The 18,450-nt window shown below is 37.8% G+C and overlaps 4 protein-coding genes across 7 annotated transcripts; 3 read left to right on the top strand and 1 right to left on the bottom strand.

The window, feature by feature from the left end:
• Positions 1-457: 457 nt before the first annotated feature.
• Positions 458-3,070, top strand: LOC137739708 (calcineurin B-like protein 10). 4 transcript variants are annotated; one of them, XM_068479387.1, is made up of 9 exons: positions 458-603; positions 720-894; positions 1,031-1,113; positions 1,258-1,317; positions 1,676-1,784; positions 1,885-1,937; positions 2,068-2,148; positions 2,233-2,303; positions 2,451-3,067. In XM_068479387.1, exons 1-9 carry the CDS (start codon positions 532-534, stop codon positions 2,503-2,505), a joined length of 759 nt encoding a protein of 252 aa, XP_068335488.1. In that variant the 5' UTR covers positions 458-531; the 3' UTR covers positions 2,506-3,067. The 4 variants fall into 4 exon arrangements, with proteins under 4 accessions (XP_068335488.1, XP_068335487.1, XP_068335486.1 ...); XM_068479386.1 differs by having other exon boundaries at positions 2,233-2,345; positions 2,451-3,065; XM_068479388.1 differs by having other exon boundaries at positions 469-603; positions 770-894; positions 1,035-1,113; positions 2,233-2,345; positions 2,451-3,070.
• LOC137740587 (uncharacterized) lies at positions 2,829-6,152 on the top strand. The gene is made up of 3 exons (XM_068480427.1): positions 2,829-2,906; positions 4,975-5,685; positions 5,994-6,152. Exons 1-3 carry the CDS (start codon positions 2,829-2,831, stop codon positions 6,150-6,152), a joined length of 948 nt encoding a protein of 315 aa, XP_068336528.1.
• A 1,382-nt stretch (positions 6,153-7,534) lies between these two features.
• Positions 7,535-8,033, top strand: LOC137740586 (uncharacterized mitochondrial protein AtMg00820-like). The gene is made up of 2 exons (XM_068480426.1): positions 7,535-7,785; positions 7,934-8,033. Exons 1-2 carry the CDS (start codon positions 7,535-7,537, stop codon positions 8,031-8,033), a joined length of 351 nt encoding a protein of 116 aa, XP_068336527.1.
• A 237-nt stretch (positions 8,034-8,270) lies between these two features.
• On the bottom strand, positions 8,271-9,371 carry LOC137741178 (heat shock protein 83-like). Its single transcript, XM_068480986.1, has 3 exons — positions 9,320-9,371; positions 8,748-9,028; positions 8,271-8,659 (listed from the first exon to the last, which is right to left on the bottom strand). The coding sequence occupies exons 1-3, from the start codon at positions 9,330-9,332 to the stop codon at positions 8,432-8,434; spliced, it is 522 nt and encodes a 173-aa protein (XP_068337087.1). The 5' UTR covers positions 9,333-9,371; the 3' UTR covers positions 8,271-8,431.
• Positions 9,372-18,450: the final 9,079 nt, after the last annotated feature.

Here is an 18,450-nt window from a genome sequence, read left to right as displayed (position 1 = left end):
TGTTCATTTATCATACATTATACAAGTAGAAATTATTTTAAATTTTTTATTTAAAATTAAATACAAACAATATTTAACAAAAATTAACTACATAATTTACGATGCATAAACACGATTTACAAATTTCCCAATCCTTACAAAAAAATCAAGAGAGAATCCGGTTGGCAAACCCACATTCCATTTTTCTATCATTAAAAACTACAATAATAGCATATCACTTGTCCATAGGGTTATAATAGTCAAATCAAAATCAAATAAATGAAGAATGAAAAATTAAATTAATTCAAAAGTCCTTTTTCATGATTTGTTTTTAAAATAATAATGTACTCAGTAAGCAGTGAGATGATAAATTTATTATTTACAAAATTTGAATTAATAACTAAATTTTTTGTCTTTCTAGCATTTCAATAAACTTCAAGTTGTATTTAAATAAAACAAGATAATACGAATATTTTCCCTTCCTTCTGCATTCACAGGCAAACTCTCTCTCTCTCTCTCTCTCTCTCTCTCTCTGTCTCTGTGCAAACGCCGATGGCTGAGAGACCCAGATTGCAAATCCGTGACCTTCTATTTCGTATAGATTATTCCGCCTACAGCTTTACGGTACTATTCTCACTCTCTAACTTTTATCTTTCATTGTTTGTTTGTTTCCCGAGAAAATAATTAGAAAGAAAATTTCACTCAAACACCAATCTGTGCTGCTTCTGTGAATAATTCAGACGAGTTCGAGCTCGCTGAAGATCGGCGAGACTCTCTGTGCGTTGTGCAGACCACTGATTGGCCTGGTCGAGGCTTTCATCTTCAGCTTAGCTGGTTGCTTCGATTGCCACTGTCAACCTCACCGCCTTTCCTTCACCCACGACGATGTCGTTCGACTCGCCGCCACCTCTCCATGTTTGTACATAGCTTTTCTTCAGTATATAATTTTTCAGAAATGACAATATGTTTTTAAATAAATAAATAATTAATTGGATAATGTTTCTCGCTCTCTCTCTCTCTCTCTCTCTCTCTCTCTCTCTCTCTCTCTCAGTTAGTGTGAATGAAGTGGAAGCATTGCGCGAACTGTTTAACAAGTTAAGTAGCTCCATTCTCGACGATGGATTACTTCACAAGGTTCATCCACTTATGCACGTCTTCTACAATTTTTTGTTTTTTAATTTTAATTTCTTTGACATGGGTCGTGGAAATTTTATCTTTTTCCTTGATTTTTTTTTTCATTTATTAGTAGCTGAAATTTTATTTGTTGTTCATGTCCAGGAGGAGCTGAGGTTGGCGCTTTTCAAAACTCTAGCTGGTGAAAATCTTTTTCTTGATAGGGTAAGCTCGCTTGTGATATTCTAATTTAATCTAATTCTAACTGTGGGAATGGAGATTGGATGTCGGATGCATAAGGAGAGCACATCCGCTCTAATTTCTCTTCCGGGTACATATATTAATTAGTTGCTGCCTTTTTTTTTTTCAAGCAAAAAGGAAAGTGTGAAGATTTCATAATCTTTATTCTTTAGTGACATTCTTTAGCTTAATAGCCGCTTTTTCATCCTTCCATGTCAATGCAACATTTTTTTCAACTATGTAATGTGACTCCAAGCGATTTACGTTATCAATCTTGTCTGAACACTGAACCAACATATATATTGATCTGTTTCCTTTTAATCTGTGATGAAATGGGGTGTAGGTGTTTGATGTTTTTGACGAAAAGAAAGATGGAGTGATTGAATTTGAGGAGTTTGTCCACGCACTAAGTGTGTTTCATCCGTATGCTTCTCTTGAGGCCAAGATTGATTGTAAGTACTCAACAACCCAATGTCAGCTGCTTAACAATAAGTTTGGAGGTGTTTGGTGTTAAACGACATTGTCTTCTTGTTTCTCTTTGGTTGCTTGCAGTCGCATTTAGGTTGTATGATTTGAGGCAAACCGGATACATCGGGCGGGAAGAAGTAAGTATCTTGATGTGTTTGAGACTGTGAACAAGTTCTGTCGTTTCGGTTCATCATAGTTTTGTAAACAATTAATTCGTGTGTTGTATTACTTCTACGGTTCTACCTTAACAGCTGCAGTTGCTTTCAGGTCAGGCAAATGGTAGTTGCTACTTTGTTGGAATCTGGCATTCAGATGCCGGATGAAACTCTGGAAGCTATCGTCGATAAGGCAAGAATTGTGGATGTTTTAAACTTGTGTTCTTTACCTTTATTCTGAAGTTTTACACTCTCAAAGCTATGTTTTCTAGCTCAGACGTTTGAGGATGCCGACGTTGACAAGGATGAAAAAATTGGCAAAGACGAATGGAAAGCTTATGCTACTCGGTACCCAACACTCCTAAAGAACATGACCCTTCCATATTTAAAGTACCTTTCCCTTACTGTCATTCCTTCGCGTTCAATTCTTTTTATGTTCTTCCCCAATCCATTTCTTCTCCTAAACGTGTTCTAATTATGTTATTGACACGCCAGGGACATCACGACTGTTTTTCCGAGTTTTATTTTCAACACTGGAGTCGAAGACTGAAAATGTTGGTAATGCTCTGCTATGTAGAGTACTCAACGATATCATTCCTATATCTTGGCTTAGTTTAGGAAATAAATTTGTAATTGATTTGTATAGATTTATTTTCCTGTTGTATATCTAGAATGTAGGATAATTTATTTCTCTTTCAAGAGTTCTTCTTTGTATAAATGTCTTGGTATCAATAAAAGAAAATCACTTCCGCAAAATATATATTTACTCTATTTTACATGGTATCAAGAGCTAGGTCAAAATCCTAGTTCTTGCCGCTGCCCCTTTTTTTGCTATTTTTCAATAGTTTTTTCCGTCGACAGTCATGGCCACTAATGACCGCGGCTGATTCCAAGGCTGATGTTTCAAACCTATTGTTTATCCATCATTCAGATCACCCATCTATGATGTTGGTTTCAAAGCCCCTTAATAGGGACAATTACTCTACCTTGTCACGCGCGATGAGGATCTCCCTAAGTGCCAAAAACAAGCTCGGCTTTGTTGATGGTATTGTCACACAGCCTACCGAGAAGATCAAACCGGACGACCATGCTACATAACAGAGAAGCAATAATATGATTGTTGCGTGGATTATCAACTCTATTGATTCAGAAATTTCTGATAGTATCCTCTACATGACTGATGCTCATGCAATTTGGGAGGAATTGTTGGAAATGTGCCCTAAAACCAATCATATGATGATACTTTACGGACATTTCACAATGTTAAACTAATGTAGTTTAAATGTAAAGGGCAAAGATTATTGTTTGAGCCATCTCATATAAATGTTATATGCTTAAACGATAAGTCCAAGGAATATGTGATTGGAAGAATGCGATCTAAAGAAGTTAGATTCATGAGACCATTCTTTCATTGACACATCATAAACGTTCCTGATCATAGGATTGTCAATTGGGCATTGACAGTCCGTTAAGATCAGTACGTGCTATGTCTTCTCTCAGGGAGAGTGACTAGTCTCGAGTCATTGGTGTGTGTGACATCAAGACAAGTACGTAGATGCTCAATAGAGAATGAGTTCACTGAACACGATCAACGAAGAGTTCTCATATTCATGTCACATGAGAACTCATGGTTGGGATAATGCAAATTAGTCTTTTGACCTGAGGCATCACAGTTGTCTTGTGGTTAGGTCCTTAATCTTTGATTATGTCAAAGTCACTCCATCAGGAGGGTGTCCACGGCATCGTTGGGGTTAAGCCACTTAGCCATGGAGGCAAGTGAATGCGCAACAAGGGATCTCTAACCTTCAAACTGTTTGAGGGAGAATACTCTATGATATGATTAAGAATCTTTGGCCAAAGTATGAATGAGATTTAGGAATGTGTTCCAAATCACATTCAAGGTAATCATATAAGCACAAGACTCACATTGGATAGTAGACATGAATAAACTATCAAACCAAACAATGTGGTCAAGAGTATTGTATTAGAGAAAGACCGTATTGCATTTGTAATCCTAAAACTGAATAGGTTCTCCACCTCTTCTGATTAGCTTGGGTAACCATGACATGCTGCTAGGCGTCAACCATGGTTTGTGGAAGCCCTAAAAGTGTATTATCACTAACGGGAGAATTGAAAGTAAGTTTCAATTCACAATCGATTTGAAAGAGTTTGAATCGCCCACTGCCTCGCTAAAAGGAACCTAATGGATCGTACACCGTATAAGGTAGAGATTGAAGATTCAACGAAGATGAGTAAGAATAATTAAATGGTTTAATTATTTATGGCAAGGATTAATTAATATGATTATTAATCAAACGAATAAGTTCGTTAAAAAGACCTCGGGATAGTTTTGGACCTTAAGGCCTAATGGGCTTCGAACGTCAAGTCCATTGACTTAAGTTGTGTGACAACTTAATGAATAATGATTCACAAAGGCCCAAATAGCCCAATGAATACCCTAAGGCCGGCCATTTAGAGTAAGAGTGGGTTTTGGACTTAATTACAAGTTTGCCACTCAAATGAATTAAGGTATAAGTGTGACTTTATAGCCAAAATTCATTTAGGGTTTTTTTTGGGGAAATTGGAGAAACACAAACTCTCCTTTCTCTCTAGAAATGGCCGGCCACCCTTGAGGAAAACATCTAGCAATCTTACTTCCTCAAGGTCACTCATTTCTTTTCCAATCTTACCTTGGTGTGAAGACTTAGAGGTTCTCAATTTTGGGAACTTGGAGAAACCTTTTCATCCATCTAAATCCATGGATCTAAGATGCAAGGAATGAAGGCCCTCTCTTTGGGTGATTAGCCTTTGCTTATGCAAAGAGGAATCTACAAAGGTATTGATTTCTCAACTCACTTTGTTTTGAGTTGAGTCTTGGTTCACCTATCTACTAGGCTTTGAAGTTCATGGGTTAAGTTTTGTTTTTGAGTGCATATAAACATGATTCCGCCTTTTAATTGTTAATTGCATGTTGTTGATGTTGCTCAAATGAACTAGTTTTTCACAAATCTTCCTTCAGGAATTGCGAGAGCATTATACACAAAGCAATGTTCCTCATATTTTCCAGTTACAACAGGACATCGCTTCTCTTACTCAAGACCAACTTTCAGTTACTGCGTACTACACAAAGTTGAAGAAATTGTGGGATGAACTAGCGTCTTACAGTGACTCCACTTCCTGCACATGTGGAGCGCAGAATGAAAGGAACAAGTTGATGCAGTTTCTTATGGGCCTCAATGAGTCCTATGGTGCCATTCGAAGACAAGTCTTATTGATGAATCCTTTACCCACTGTTCGTCAGGCCTATGCTTCAATTTCCCAGGAAGAGAAACAAAGATCTCTTACGGCTTCACGTAGGGTCACTGAGACAACAGCTATGGCTGTTCAACAAGATGGTTCGCAATCATCTGGGTCCTCCAGTCGCAAGCCCCTGCACTGTACTCATTGTGATCATGACTATCACACAATTGATACTTGTTACCAGCTTCATGGATATCCACCGGGGCATCATCTTCACAAAGTCAAGCCTCAAAAAGGAAGCAAGCCTTCTAAAAAGGAGGGCAACTCTTCTTCTTCAGTGAATCAAGTTTCCAAATGTGCCACTTTGGAAGAGATGAAGTCGGTGATGTCCGAGTTATCTAACAACCAATTCCAGCAAATCCTTCACATAATGAATAATAAAGGAGGTGATGCATCCGTTCCTCCAAAAGCTAATGTCACTGCCATGAAGGCAGGTTTGTCAACATCCCATTTGCCCTTACATCGATGGATAATCAATAGTGGTGCAACGGATCATATAACCTCCTCATTAGATTTACTCACTAATGGTGTCAAAAATACCCATTTGTCACCAGTTTTATTACCAAGTGGAAGGCAAGCTCACATAGTCTCCACTAGGAATGTCCCTTTGAGTTCTACTTTTTTGTTGCGAGATGTGTAATGTGTGCCCACTTTCAAAGTAGATTTGATGTTTGTGAGTCAAATTACAAGTGGATTACATGTTCCGTAACCTTTTTTCCTTTGTGGTGTATTATGTAGAACTTGACGACGAAGACGGTGATTGGTTTGGGTAAGCAACGTGGAGGGCTCTATTATTTGGTGGCATTGACTCCCACAACATCTGGTAGTCCACGCCGAGTCTGCAACCTTGTTCTCTCCCCTACAGAGTTGTGGCATCAGCGTCTGGGTCACTTATGATCCTCTAGACTAGATTTCATGTCGAAACACTTGTTGCATTTTCCTTTCAAGTCAAATAATGCTTGTGATGTTTGTCCTTTCGCCAAGCAAAGTTGTTTACCTTTTGGTGTCAGTTCCATTACAAATACAAAATTGTTTGATTTGATCATTTGTGATATTTGGGGTCCTTATAAAATTGCTTTTACTTCTGGAGCAAAATATTTCTTAACCGTAGTGGATGATTATTCCCGTTTCACATGGATTTTTCTTATGCAACACAAATCAGAAACACAACATATCCTCAAAGATTTTTTCTCTTTTGTTCACACTCAGTTTAATACATCCATTTGGCCATTCGCCAAATAAAAGTAAACAATAGTGGAGAATTTTTTTTACTTCGTGGTTTCTTTCAAGACCATGGAGTAATTTATCAACACTCTTGTGTCTATACGCCTCAACAAAATGGGGTAGTCCAGCGCAAGCATCGTCACATACTTGAAATTGCTCATGCCTTACATTTCCAAGCTAATATTCCCCTTCATTTTTTGGGTGAACGTGTGCTAACAGTTGTCCATCTCATTAATCGTCTCCCTACCCTAATCATTTCCCATCAAACGTCTTTTGAACGGCTTTACTCTAAACAACCTTCTTTTTCCCATCTTAAAGTATTTGGTTGTCTTGCTTATGAAACCGACACCCATATATCTCACAAATTTGCCCCCAAGCTCACAGATGTGTCTTCCTAGGGTACCCCGCTAGTCAAAAAGCGTACAAGCTTTACAATCTTACCATTCACAAATTTTTTACTAGCCGAGATTGTTTTTCATGAACATATTTTCCCTTACCATTCTTCTTCATCTTCTTCCTCATCCATCACTGCACCAACACTTACATCATCCCCGGTCATCTTCCCTTCCTTACCTGCACCTCCATAACCACTACTTCCAAACCCTACTTTACCGTGCCCTTCTTCACCTCCACCTCCTTCTCCACCAACTGAGTCTAGTGATTCTCCTACTGCCATTCTTTAGCTCGAGTCTTCTCCAGATTCTCCTGTCTCTACTAAGCCTTCTCCACTTCTTATTGCAACACCTTCAGAGTCCCTTTCTGCACCGTCTGTGCCTCTTGCATCTCCTGCACTGGTGCTTCGTCGCTCTAGCCATCACTCCTCTCTGCCTCTAAAGTTACGAGAGTGCGATTGCCCTACTCTTAAGCTTACCCATCTAGCTTCTCCGTCGTCTTCATCGTCTGGTCACACCACAGGTACACGTTATCCACTTGCTAATTACCTTACTTATCATCGTTTCTCACCCACACAACAATCTTTTCTTGCAACTATTACTCAATAGGTTGAACCCCAGACTTACGTCGAAGTTGTTGCTTCTCCTCATTGGTAGGCTATCATGGCTTCCAAATTACAGGCCAACAATACTTGGACTCTCACCACTCTTCCCGTTGGCAAATCTCCCATTGGTTGTCGTTGGGTCTACAAGATCAAGCATTGTTCTGATGGCTCCATTGAATGTTATAAGGCTCATTTGGTTGCCAAGGGTTATACACAGCTTAAAGGTATTAACTTTCATGATACTTTCTATCCCACCGCCAAAATGATCATTGTTTGCTGCCTCTTAGCTCTTGCTGCTTCCCGTCACTGGTCCCTCCATTAACTTGACGTTAATAATGCGTTTCTTCATGGTGATCTTCATGAAGAAATATATATATATATGCTTCCTCCTTCAGGTCTTCGGCGACTGGGGGAGAATTTAGTTTGTTGCCTTAACATATCTTTATATGGATTGAAGCAAGCATCTCGTCAATGGTTTGCAAAGTTTTTCGAAGCGATTCAGGGCTGGTTTGGTATTGATGTGCTTTGAAAAAAAAGTTGTTTCTGCTGCGCTGTGAGAATAAGCAACTGTGAAATAAAGCAGTAGAATGTTTAGTAAATATTTTTGTAAAAGTGCTTTTTGAAAAGAAAAAAAAAAGCAGTATGATAGTGTTTGGTAAACTTTAACGTAAAACATTTGTGATTGTGTAAAATGACCAAAAAGGGTATAATACTAGATGTGCTATTAATTTAATCTTCTTAACTAATAAAGGTGAATTACTAAATATACTTTATTTTTAAAAGAATAATATTTATAAACTTTATCTTAAATATTAATTAGTATGACAAACTATTTCAATTGAAATATTTTAGACTGAATAGCTAGGATTCATTATTACAATATTGTTAATGTACTTGAAGGTAGTCTAATTAAATGCATTCATTAAACTTGCCGCTATTCTATTTCTTAATGCCTCTATCTCATGTGATCCTTCAACATTATCTTTTTCTTCTTTGATTTCTTATCCTTGTCCTTATCAACCTCTTCAACATCTCCTTCCTCTTCCTTCTTGGTTTCCTCTTCTTCATCGTCGCTGATTTCCTTCTCGGTAGTCGTCTCAGTCCAGAGATAGATTGGATAGCTGATGAACTCAGAGTGCTTCTTCACAAGGTCCTTGATCCTCTTATCTTCCAAATACTCCAACTGATCACAACCCAACAAAAAATTAGTACCCAATTTTTCTCTTTAATCATATAAAGGAAATACTTAATCAATTAGCTTGGTTCTTTACCTGATCCTCCTTGAGGAAGAGGGTGATCTTGGTGCCTCTACCAAGCTGTTTGTCGCTAACATCCCATGTGACAGTGAAGGAACCACCAGCATGTGACTCCCAGATGTATTGCTCATCGTCGTTGCGCTTGGTGGTCACAATAACCTTCTCTGCAGCAAGATAGGCAGAGTAGAAACCAACACCAAACTGCCCAATCATGCTCACATCAGCTCCGGCTTGCAATGCTTCAATGAACTCTTTGGTTCCGGACCTTGCAATTGTACCCAAGTTGTTCACCAAATCTACAGAAACCAATTGCAATCAGCTTCACAGCTTATGAACATAATCATAGACGATTAGTACTTAATTAACATAACACCAAGCATAACTAACCATTCCACTTTCAATGTTTTGATTTTTGAAATTTTAAGCGATTACAAATACAATAGTTTTAACCAGGGGAGTCAGCTTCAATACAAGATGCAATTTTTACCACCCAAAATCTCTACGTGAATCCATTTTGTAGGATTTTCTCGGAAGCCAAGTAGATCAATAAGTGAACTAAAAGAAGTGAAATTTACTAAAATATTTACCTGCTTTGGTCATGCCAATTCCACTGTCGATGATGGAGAGGGTTTTGTTGACCTTGTCAGGCACAATCCTGATGAAAAGCTCCGGCTAAGCATCGAGCTTGCTTTTCTAGGGCTCTCAAGTCATATTTTATCCAAAGCCTACATAGATCAAACCAAATTCCATCATTTCCAAAATCCTACAAATTCCTGGTCATGGACTATCACAGAAACATATTTCAATAAAAACAAGATCATTGAACACAAATTGGTATACATTTATTTGATTACTTAATGCTAAGTTAATGTTTAGGTGGGAAGAATCAAGCAGAAACGTGGCTATAGGATCAATGGCCATATAATATCATAATATACACAGACGAGTCTGGAAAAAACAAAGGCAACGCATGTTTAGCCTATGAAGATCCCTCTGCTGCACATTCAGCTGGTGGATTTTACAATTGTAACTCTTTTGCTTTTATTCTTCAATAAGATGATGTTTAAGCCGTCCTATTCTAACTGGGTATTGTGCTTACAGATTAAAGTCGTCCTATTCTAACTGGGTATTGTACTAGTGAAAGCCTTCACATTAGAAGTCTAGAATTAGAAAAGTTGAAGCATCTCTATATCAAGTTTCAATCAGTGACCTAATCATTTCTTCTTCCTTTTTTTTTTTTTTAATTAGAGGTTAGTTTATTAATCCATTATAAGAATGTAACCCTTAACACACCACCTTACAGCACAACTTGATGACAACCATGCGCTACATGCATCCATGTTCATGAAGGCATTCATCTTGTAGTTGAATATTCGTTCAAGATTTGTTATTTAAGAACCCATCATTCATGTTAATTAATCTAAAAATCCACTTTAACTAATTGCCAATATCCAATACATGACATATATAATATGACAGATAATAAGAAAATCAAACCAAAAATAACCATCCAAAACACCATTGAAGAAAAATACAAAGCAAGAACTCACCAGTAAGCAGGATGTGATTCAAAATCTTCCAATTTCCAAACTTTCCCAGTAAGTGGCTCCAGAATCTAAAACCAATTCCCAAACAATCAAGAAAATGCATATAATATTCTTCAAAATGCAGCAATGCAAGAAAATGCAATCAGAAGTGTCCTTAAATTATAGTAAATTATAGAACCAATATATTAATGAAACCCATAGATATATGAACCCCAGATTCGAACAGATCTACAAAAAAAATTGAAACAGGAAAAACTTAAAAGAGAGACTCTGGAATAGAGCTTCATGCTTAACAAACAAAGCAACAAAACCCATAAATTAAATGTCTAAAACAAGCTCTTTAAACCCAGAAAAAGCTATTAACCCAAAAAAACATAACCCAGAAAAGTTAACACATTTTCCATAAAAAAAGCAAAGAACCCAGAAATTCATAAAAAAACAACAGAACCCAAAAAAGATAACGAGAGAGATCGACCTGGAGAACGACAGAGATCGCTGGGAGGAAGGAAGTTTCAAGTTGGAGATTGGGTCTTGGGGTGATGAGTTGGGAGTTAGGAGTTAGGAAGTGAATGAGTGGACGGGAGGGAGTGAAGTGAACGGGAAGGAGTGAAGTGAGATGCCAGAGCAAGGAAGAAAAGTGAGAAGTGAGACGCGAGAGGGTAGGATGGCCATTTGAAAATTTTCATTAAATGGTATTGTTCACCCATGTTTTCATAATAAAAAGCTGTTTTTTGAAAGCAACAAATAGTTGCTTCCATTTTTCAGCTGTTTCTGGCAGCAACTTTAAAAATAAGTGCTTTTTTTTCTGGGTTACCAAACACAATTCAAACAGCAACTTTTTTTCATCCCAACTTTTAAAAAAATTTAAGCTATCCTAAACGCAACATCAATCTACTGGTTATGTCTAATCAAAGGCTGATTATTCTTTGTTCACACGACAGCAAGGCAAGTCTTTTACAGCACTCTTAATTTATGTTGATGATATTTTGATCACTGGCAATGGCCCTAATGCAATTGAGGCTCTCAAAACATTCCTTAATAGTCGTTTCAAGATCAAGGACCTTGGTGACTTGAAATACTCTCTGGGCATTGAAGTGTCATGTTCGAAGAATGGGGTTTTCATTTCCCAACATAAGTATGCTTTAGAGATTTTGAAGGATGGTGGTCTTTTAGGAGCTCGCCTGGTTGAGTTTCCCATGGAACAAAACCTTAAGCTTTCAGACAATGGTGAGTTGCTTAAAGATCCAGTACAGTATAGGAGGTTGGTGGGTCGATTGATCTATTTAATGATTACTAAGCCTGACATAACATATTCAATGCATGTGTTAAGTAGATTTATGCATGAACCTCACCGTCCACACATGGAAGCAGCTTTCTGAGTTTTGAAATATATAAAGAATACTCCTGGACAAGGTTTGTTTTTCTCTTCTAAAAATGACTTGACCTTGACTGCATATTGTGATTCAGATTGGGCAGGATGCCCTATGACATGGAGATCAACTACAGGGTATTGTGTTTTTTTGGGCTCTTCATTGATCTGTTAGAGATCAAAGAGACAAAAGACCATATCTTTGTCATCAGCTGAGGCCAAATATAGAGCTATAACCGGAACCTGTTGTGAACTATCGTGGCTTCGATATCTTCTAAGGGACTTGGGTTTGTTGCATCCAAAACCGGCCTTATTGCATTGTGACAACAAAGCAGCCCTTCATATTGCTGCTAATCCAGTTTTCCATAAACGTACTAGACATATAGGGATGGATTGCCACTTTATTCAAGATAAGATACAAGATGGTTCCGTTGTCACATGATTTGTTCCCTCTTCACACCAACTTGCAGATGTGTTCATGAAAGCATTGGAGAATGACACTTTCTTGACTATTATACACAAGTTGAGAGTTCTTGACATCCACTCTCCAACATGAGGAGGAGTGTAGAGAAGTCAACGATATCATTCCTGATATCTTGGTTTCGTTTAGGAAATAAAGTTGTAATTGATTTGTATAGATTTATTTTCCTATTGTATACCTAGAATGTAGGATAGTTTACTTCTCTGTTAAGAGTTCTTCTTTGTTTAAATGTCTTGGTATCAATAAAAGAAAATCACTTCAGCAAAATATATTTTTACTCTATTTTACATGCTACATTAAGGCGGAAAATCAGAATCAGAAAATGTACTGCGTTTTAGGATTGCTTTGACCAACAAAACGGTGCTGTGTTGATATGATTTTTACTCCTTAAAGGTTCCCCTACTTCAACTGGCACAGGCATTTCTGGGATTGACCTTATAAAATCCAACCACAACCTTATCCACAACTTTGTTCGCCAGTGGCAACATACTATGAGAAGATCATATCATCGATGATTCCAACATGAGAAGATCATATGCGCATAATCTCTTTTATACTTGTAGACATGGAAATTTTGGTGAAATAAATGTCACCAACAGCTTAAATTTTGACTCACTAAGACCATCGTCAATCCAAGGGAAATCTCAAATTCTAAGTGAAATGTCATTTAATCAAATTTAAAGGTAGGAATAAACTCCAACCAGTATGTCAATCCTATGTGGATTGACATATGAACTTTCATGAGAAAATGTGATGTCAATTTTTTTTTGGGTAAATTACATTTTCCCCCCTCAAGTTTGTGTGCAATTACAACTTCTTACATCATTTTTAAAACATTTCAACCTCATACATTTGTATTTCTTTCATTTCAATTTCATACATCTGTTAAAAAAATCTATGAAGTTAACTGTTAAGTGATGAATCAACAAATATGAGGTCATCATTTATGCTGACGCGGCTGCAAACTTATGCCATATGGCTAAACAATTAATTAAAATAATAAAATAATAAAAAAAATTTAAAAATTCCCAAATCTTCATCTTCTTCTTCCCCCCCGAGCCACCCCTTCTCTTACCACCACCCCCTTCCCTACCCAAGCCGCCCTTCTCCCATCACCACCCCCATCCCTCATCACTTCCTCACCAACAAGCTTCTTCCTCCAGCACCACCACCATCAATTTTGCCCCACCTTCCTCTTCTGCAAAGCCCAAAGCAACCTAGAAAACCCCAAGTCATGCCCTCCACCCCACCTCACCAAACGACTCGCCACCCGCCACTCAGCTCCACCTGTCTCACTTAACTGGGAGGAGTTTGGGGACTTCATCGCCACACAATCCTAGGAGGAACTCGACTCGGGATCATGGCACCCAATCTTTGAACCAGACCTCATTCAAACCTGACCCAGCCATTCACCATGACATTGCGCTTATGGACGACGACGTTTTGAAGATCGAGGATGAGCTCGACTTGAGCTCCAGGCATCTCTAAAGATGACTAGGGCCTGAAGGTTTTTCTGAGACCCATCATTCAATTGAATTACTCGGATTTGGGATCTAGGGTTTCAAACGTAAATTTGGAATTCGGACAAAATTAGATGCAAAAATGAGGAATTTGGGATTTTTAGTTAGAGAATGAGTTGCGAAAGTGATGGGAGATGGGGGTGATGATAGGAGAAGGGCGGTTCGAGTAGGGCAGGGGGTGGTGGTAGGAGAAGGGGTAGTTCGGGGGGAAGAAGAAGATGAAGATTTGGGATTTTTTACTTTTAAATTTATTATTTTAATATTTTAATATCCAAATTAAATTTTAATTTTTTTTTATTAATTGTTTAGCTACATGGCACAACTTTGCAACCACGTCTGCATAAATGATAACCTCATATTTGCTATGTCATCACTTAATGGTTAACTTAATAGATTTTTTAACGGATGTATGAAATTGAAATGAAATAAATACTAAATGTATGAAGTTGAAATGTTCTAAGAGGGGGAAATGTAATTTACCCTTTCTTTTTTTTTTTTTGAAACGAAGACGATATCATTAAACTGTGAAAGCTTACACTGGCTCTTAGATGAGAAGGTCTCGGAGGCTCCTCAATCCTGATAGTTTTGAACGCTAGACAATGCTACCCTTGCCAGATGGTGGGCAATTCCATTATTATTCCTAGAAACAAAATTAAATTTTGAGGCATTAAATATAGCTGGACTATGAAGTACGCCGCCCCCCAACAAAGTCGTGGAAGCAAAATCCACACAAGTGTTGATGATGGATATGGCTTGGGAGGAGTCACTCTCAATTCGTACCTTTTGGAACCCCAAATGTGATACCAATTCTGCCCCATGAAGGATGGCGTAACCCCAAATGTGATACCAATTCTGCCCCATGAAGGATGGCATGCATCTCTGATGAAATGGCGACGAGATTGCACGCAAAAACCATGCCCTCGTTGCCACAAAATTCTCCTGTGCATCCTACAAGACAGCACCTACCCCACCTACCTTGCCCTGCAAATTTGTCGCCCCATCCACACTAAGCCATACCCAACCCTCTTCCAACACCCCTTCTTCTATCCTATGGCTGCCCTTATGCGGATTGGGCAGCCTCGTTGTTGTGCAACAAACCCGAGAGCCGCAGCAGCCTGAAATTTCTGCCACCATGCCATGGCGCGTTGCGCCACCACCTCTCTCGACCCATGCTTTCCGCTCCAAATCCGTTCATTCATTTCCTGCCAAAGATGCCACTTCACCATACAAGCAAAATCGAAAGCAGGATTTCTGCGTTCTAGTAAAGTTAAAATCTACTCTTTGACGGTATGGCCGGGTATTGAATCAACCAAGAAAATGAATGGGACCGCAAACCATGTGGCTCTAGCGAAATGACACTCTTTTAGAACATGTACCTCTGCCTCAGGACCCCCATTACAGAAGACACAAATCATATTTGTCGATACTCTTTTCCTTGATAAATTTGACTTTGTTGGGAGAATGTTCTGGCAAGTTCTCCGCGCCAAGTTCCTCACTTTCAGCAAGACTTTAGCCCTCCATATAACTTTCCATAATGGAGAGAAAGGGCTACCACTAGTGTCTAAAGAAGAAGCACTGACCGATGGGGTGTAACGTAATCCCATGCGACCCAATAGGCATTCTTCACGATGAATATTATACGATCACTATAATGGCAAATTATTTTATTGGGTGCGTCACATTAATGCACCAATTATAGATCTCGAAAATGATTTTTTTAAATGATTTTTTTTTTAAATGGATTCTACAAATATCATTTACAAAAAACAAAAAAACAAAAAAAAAAACATATATGTTAAAGGAAGAAAAAATATGACATTGTCATATCAGCCATCAAATTAACATTTGACATTTATCTTTGGAAAATTGACATCAATGGACCATTTTCTTAATTTTGGGACCAAAATAGGATTTTTAGGATATGCATAGAACATGCACATGACATACATAAGAATGTGACAGAAATAGGATTTTCTTAAAACTTGAAATGACGAAATTGCCTCCCATATAAATGGTTATTTAGTCTAACCTAGTCAACATTTACTCATGGTCTGAAAATTTCTCTCGCTTGACCCCCAGCTCAAAGAACCCTAAGCCCCAAACGGCGAGACCTAAATCCTCTCCAATTTTCCGACCGACTCCCAGTTTCTAATCTTTTATATAAGTTTCGCGGCCAAGGCGAGTTTGGTATCCATCGATTCAAACAATTGTAATGGCAAAATAAAAAAAGAGGTATGTTTTGAATTGAATTTTCATTATTTGAACTTAGGTTTTCCCAATTTGGGAACTCAGGGTTTTGGGTGCAATTGACTCTTTTGTACAGTTAATTTGGGGAAAATTAACGGATTAGGCTTTAGGGTTATGTAATTACATGAAAGTTATCTATTTTTTGTCTATGTGAGTCGCAACCTAAGCGGGTGCCTAGGTCGGTTTGGGTAGGCTAGGCGGGTGCCTCGTCAGATCTAGGCGACCTTTCTTAATTTTCAAACGCCTAAGCATTAATCAGGGCGGTGGCCAGCCGCCCCACCTAGGCGACGCTAGGCGGGGATTTTTAGAACAGTGGTGCATACTATGTACGTATTTTGTGCATGTGCTTTGATATTGCTGGAAATTAATTGATTAAGTTGTACTTTGGTTATACAGTGTAAATGGTGGGCACACTTGCTTGAATTCGATTCATGACTTGGTTGAATTTGTGCATAGTATATACATATATTGTGCATGTACTTTTGATATTGCTGGAAATAATTGATTGAATTTGGTTCATAAATTGGTACATATTATGTGCATATGTACATGTTGGGTATACTTGCTTGAATTTGGTTCAAGAATTGGTTGAATTTGAGCACATAATGTGCATATACTATGCATATCTTGAGTGCATGTTATATGTTATTAATTTGATGTGCATATAGAACCTTATGTTTGTCATTGTTGGATTCAAAGGCTCTGTTAAAAATCTTCCAGGTTGAAAGTCAAATCTTCTCCACCTTCAGAACTCGTGTGTCCGTCGGATGAGGTGTTTCCTACCACCATTTCCTGTCTATCATACACATTGGGGTGTGTGTAATATAAGAAGCCAATTTTCAAAACAGCTCAAGAAAATCTAGGATTCTTGTTTCGGTCATTTGGTTGACGTGGACCGCATCAATTGGTTTGGCCAATCACTACGCTATCCTTAAGGCTATTAAGGATAGAGTGATTGACGATTCCATATTCCTTCTATTTGAGAAAGATGTCGCTAATAAAAAAATTTAAAGCGTCAATAATAATTTTTTGTTTTTATTTTATTTTCTCAAAACATCATAATAACGGTATATATATGTTCCATATAAAATCTCCAATGTCAAATTTTGATTCTTCGTTAATAATTGTAACTTCATATTAGTGTGTAGGTCTTTTTAAGTTTTATCCAACGAAGTTCCATGTAAAGCAATTTTTTTTTTTCCGTTGAAAAGTTCCCTGTGAAGCTTATTAACACTAACGTACAATAATCATAAGATGATGTGTTAGCATGCGACAAAATGGAGAAATGTTACAAACCCACATTCCATTTTTCTATCATTAAAAAACTACAATAATTAGCATATCACGTGTCTACTCTGCAGGGTTATAATAGTTGATCAAAATCAAATAAATGAAAGCTGAAAAATTAAATTAATTCAAATAATAATATTATAGTGTAGTGATATGTTTTTTTTATTTATAAGTGAGAAGTTTTATGTTCAATTCTTGTTAAAAATAGATTTGAATTGTATTATTACTAATCTTTGTGAGACTAGGTTCATCAATTTATGCACATCTAATCAATTTTTAATTTCTTTGACATGGGTCATGGAAATTATATCTTTTTCTTTGATTTTTTTTTTCATTTATTAGTAGCTGAAAATTTATTTGTTGTTCATGTCCAGGAGGAGCTGAGGTTGGCGCTTTTCAAAACTCCGGCTGGTGAAAATCTTTTTCTGGATAGAGTAAGCTTACTTGTGATATTCTATTTTAAACTAATTCTAACTGCGGGAAGGGAGATTGGCCGTCGGATGAATAGGGAGAAAACATCCGCTCTAATTTCTTCTAATTTCTTTGCCGGGTACATATATTAGTCGCTGCTTCTGTTTTTCGAGGAGGAAAGAAAGTGTGAAGCCTTCATGATCTCTATTCTGTAGTGATATTCTTTAGCGTATAATAGCAGATTTTTCATCCTTCATGTCAATGCAACATTTTACCAACCATGTAATGTGACGAAATGGGATGTAGGTGTTTGATGCCAATGCAATATTGTTTGAACTCTGAACCAATATATTGATCTGTTTCCCTTTAAACTGTGATGAAATGGGATGTAGGTGTTTGATGTTTTTGACGAAAAGCAAAACGGGGTGATTGAATTTGAGGGGTTTGTCCACGCGCTAAGTGTATTTCATCCGTATGCTCCTCTTGAGGCCAAGATTGATTGTAAGTAGTCAACCAACTTCAGCTGCTTAACATTATGTTTGGAGGCCCTTCGTGTTAAATGTTTTCTTTGGTCTTTGGTTGCTTGCAGTCGCGTTTCGGTGGTTTGATTTGACACAAACAGGATATATCGAGCGGGAAGAAGTAAGTATCTTGATGTGTTTGAGACTGAACAAGTTCTGTCGTTTTGATTTATCATAATTCTGTCGACGATTAATTTGTCTATTGTATTACTTCTACGGCTCTACCTAACAGCTGCAGTTGCTTTCAGGTCAGGCAAATGGTAGTTGCTACTTTGTCGGAATCTGGCATTCAGATGCCGGATGAAACTCTGGAAGCTGTCGTCGATAAGGCA

The sequence above is a fragment of the Pyrus communis genome, chromosome 7, assembly GCF_963583255.1.
Source record: "Pyrus communis chromosome 7, drPyrComm1.1, whole genome shotgun sequence".
Lineage (NCBI taxonomy): Eukaryota > Viridiplantae > Streptophyta > Magnoliopsida > Rosales > Rosaceae > Pyrus > Pyrus communis.
The sequence above is the reverse complement of the archived record's forward strand: the minus strand, read 5'-3'. Positions and strand labels throughout refer to the sequence as shown.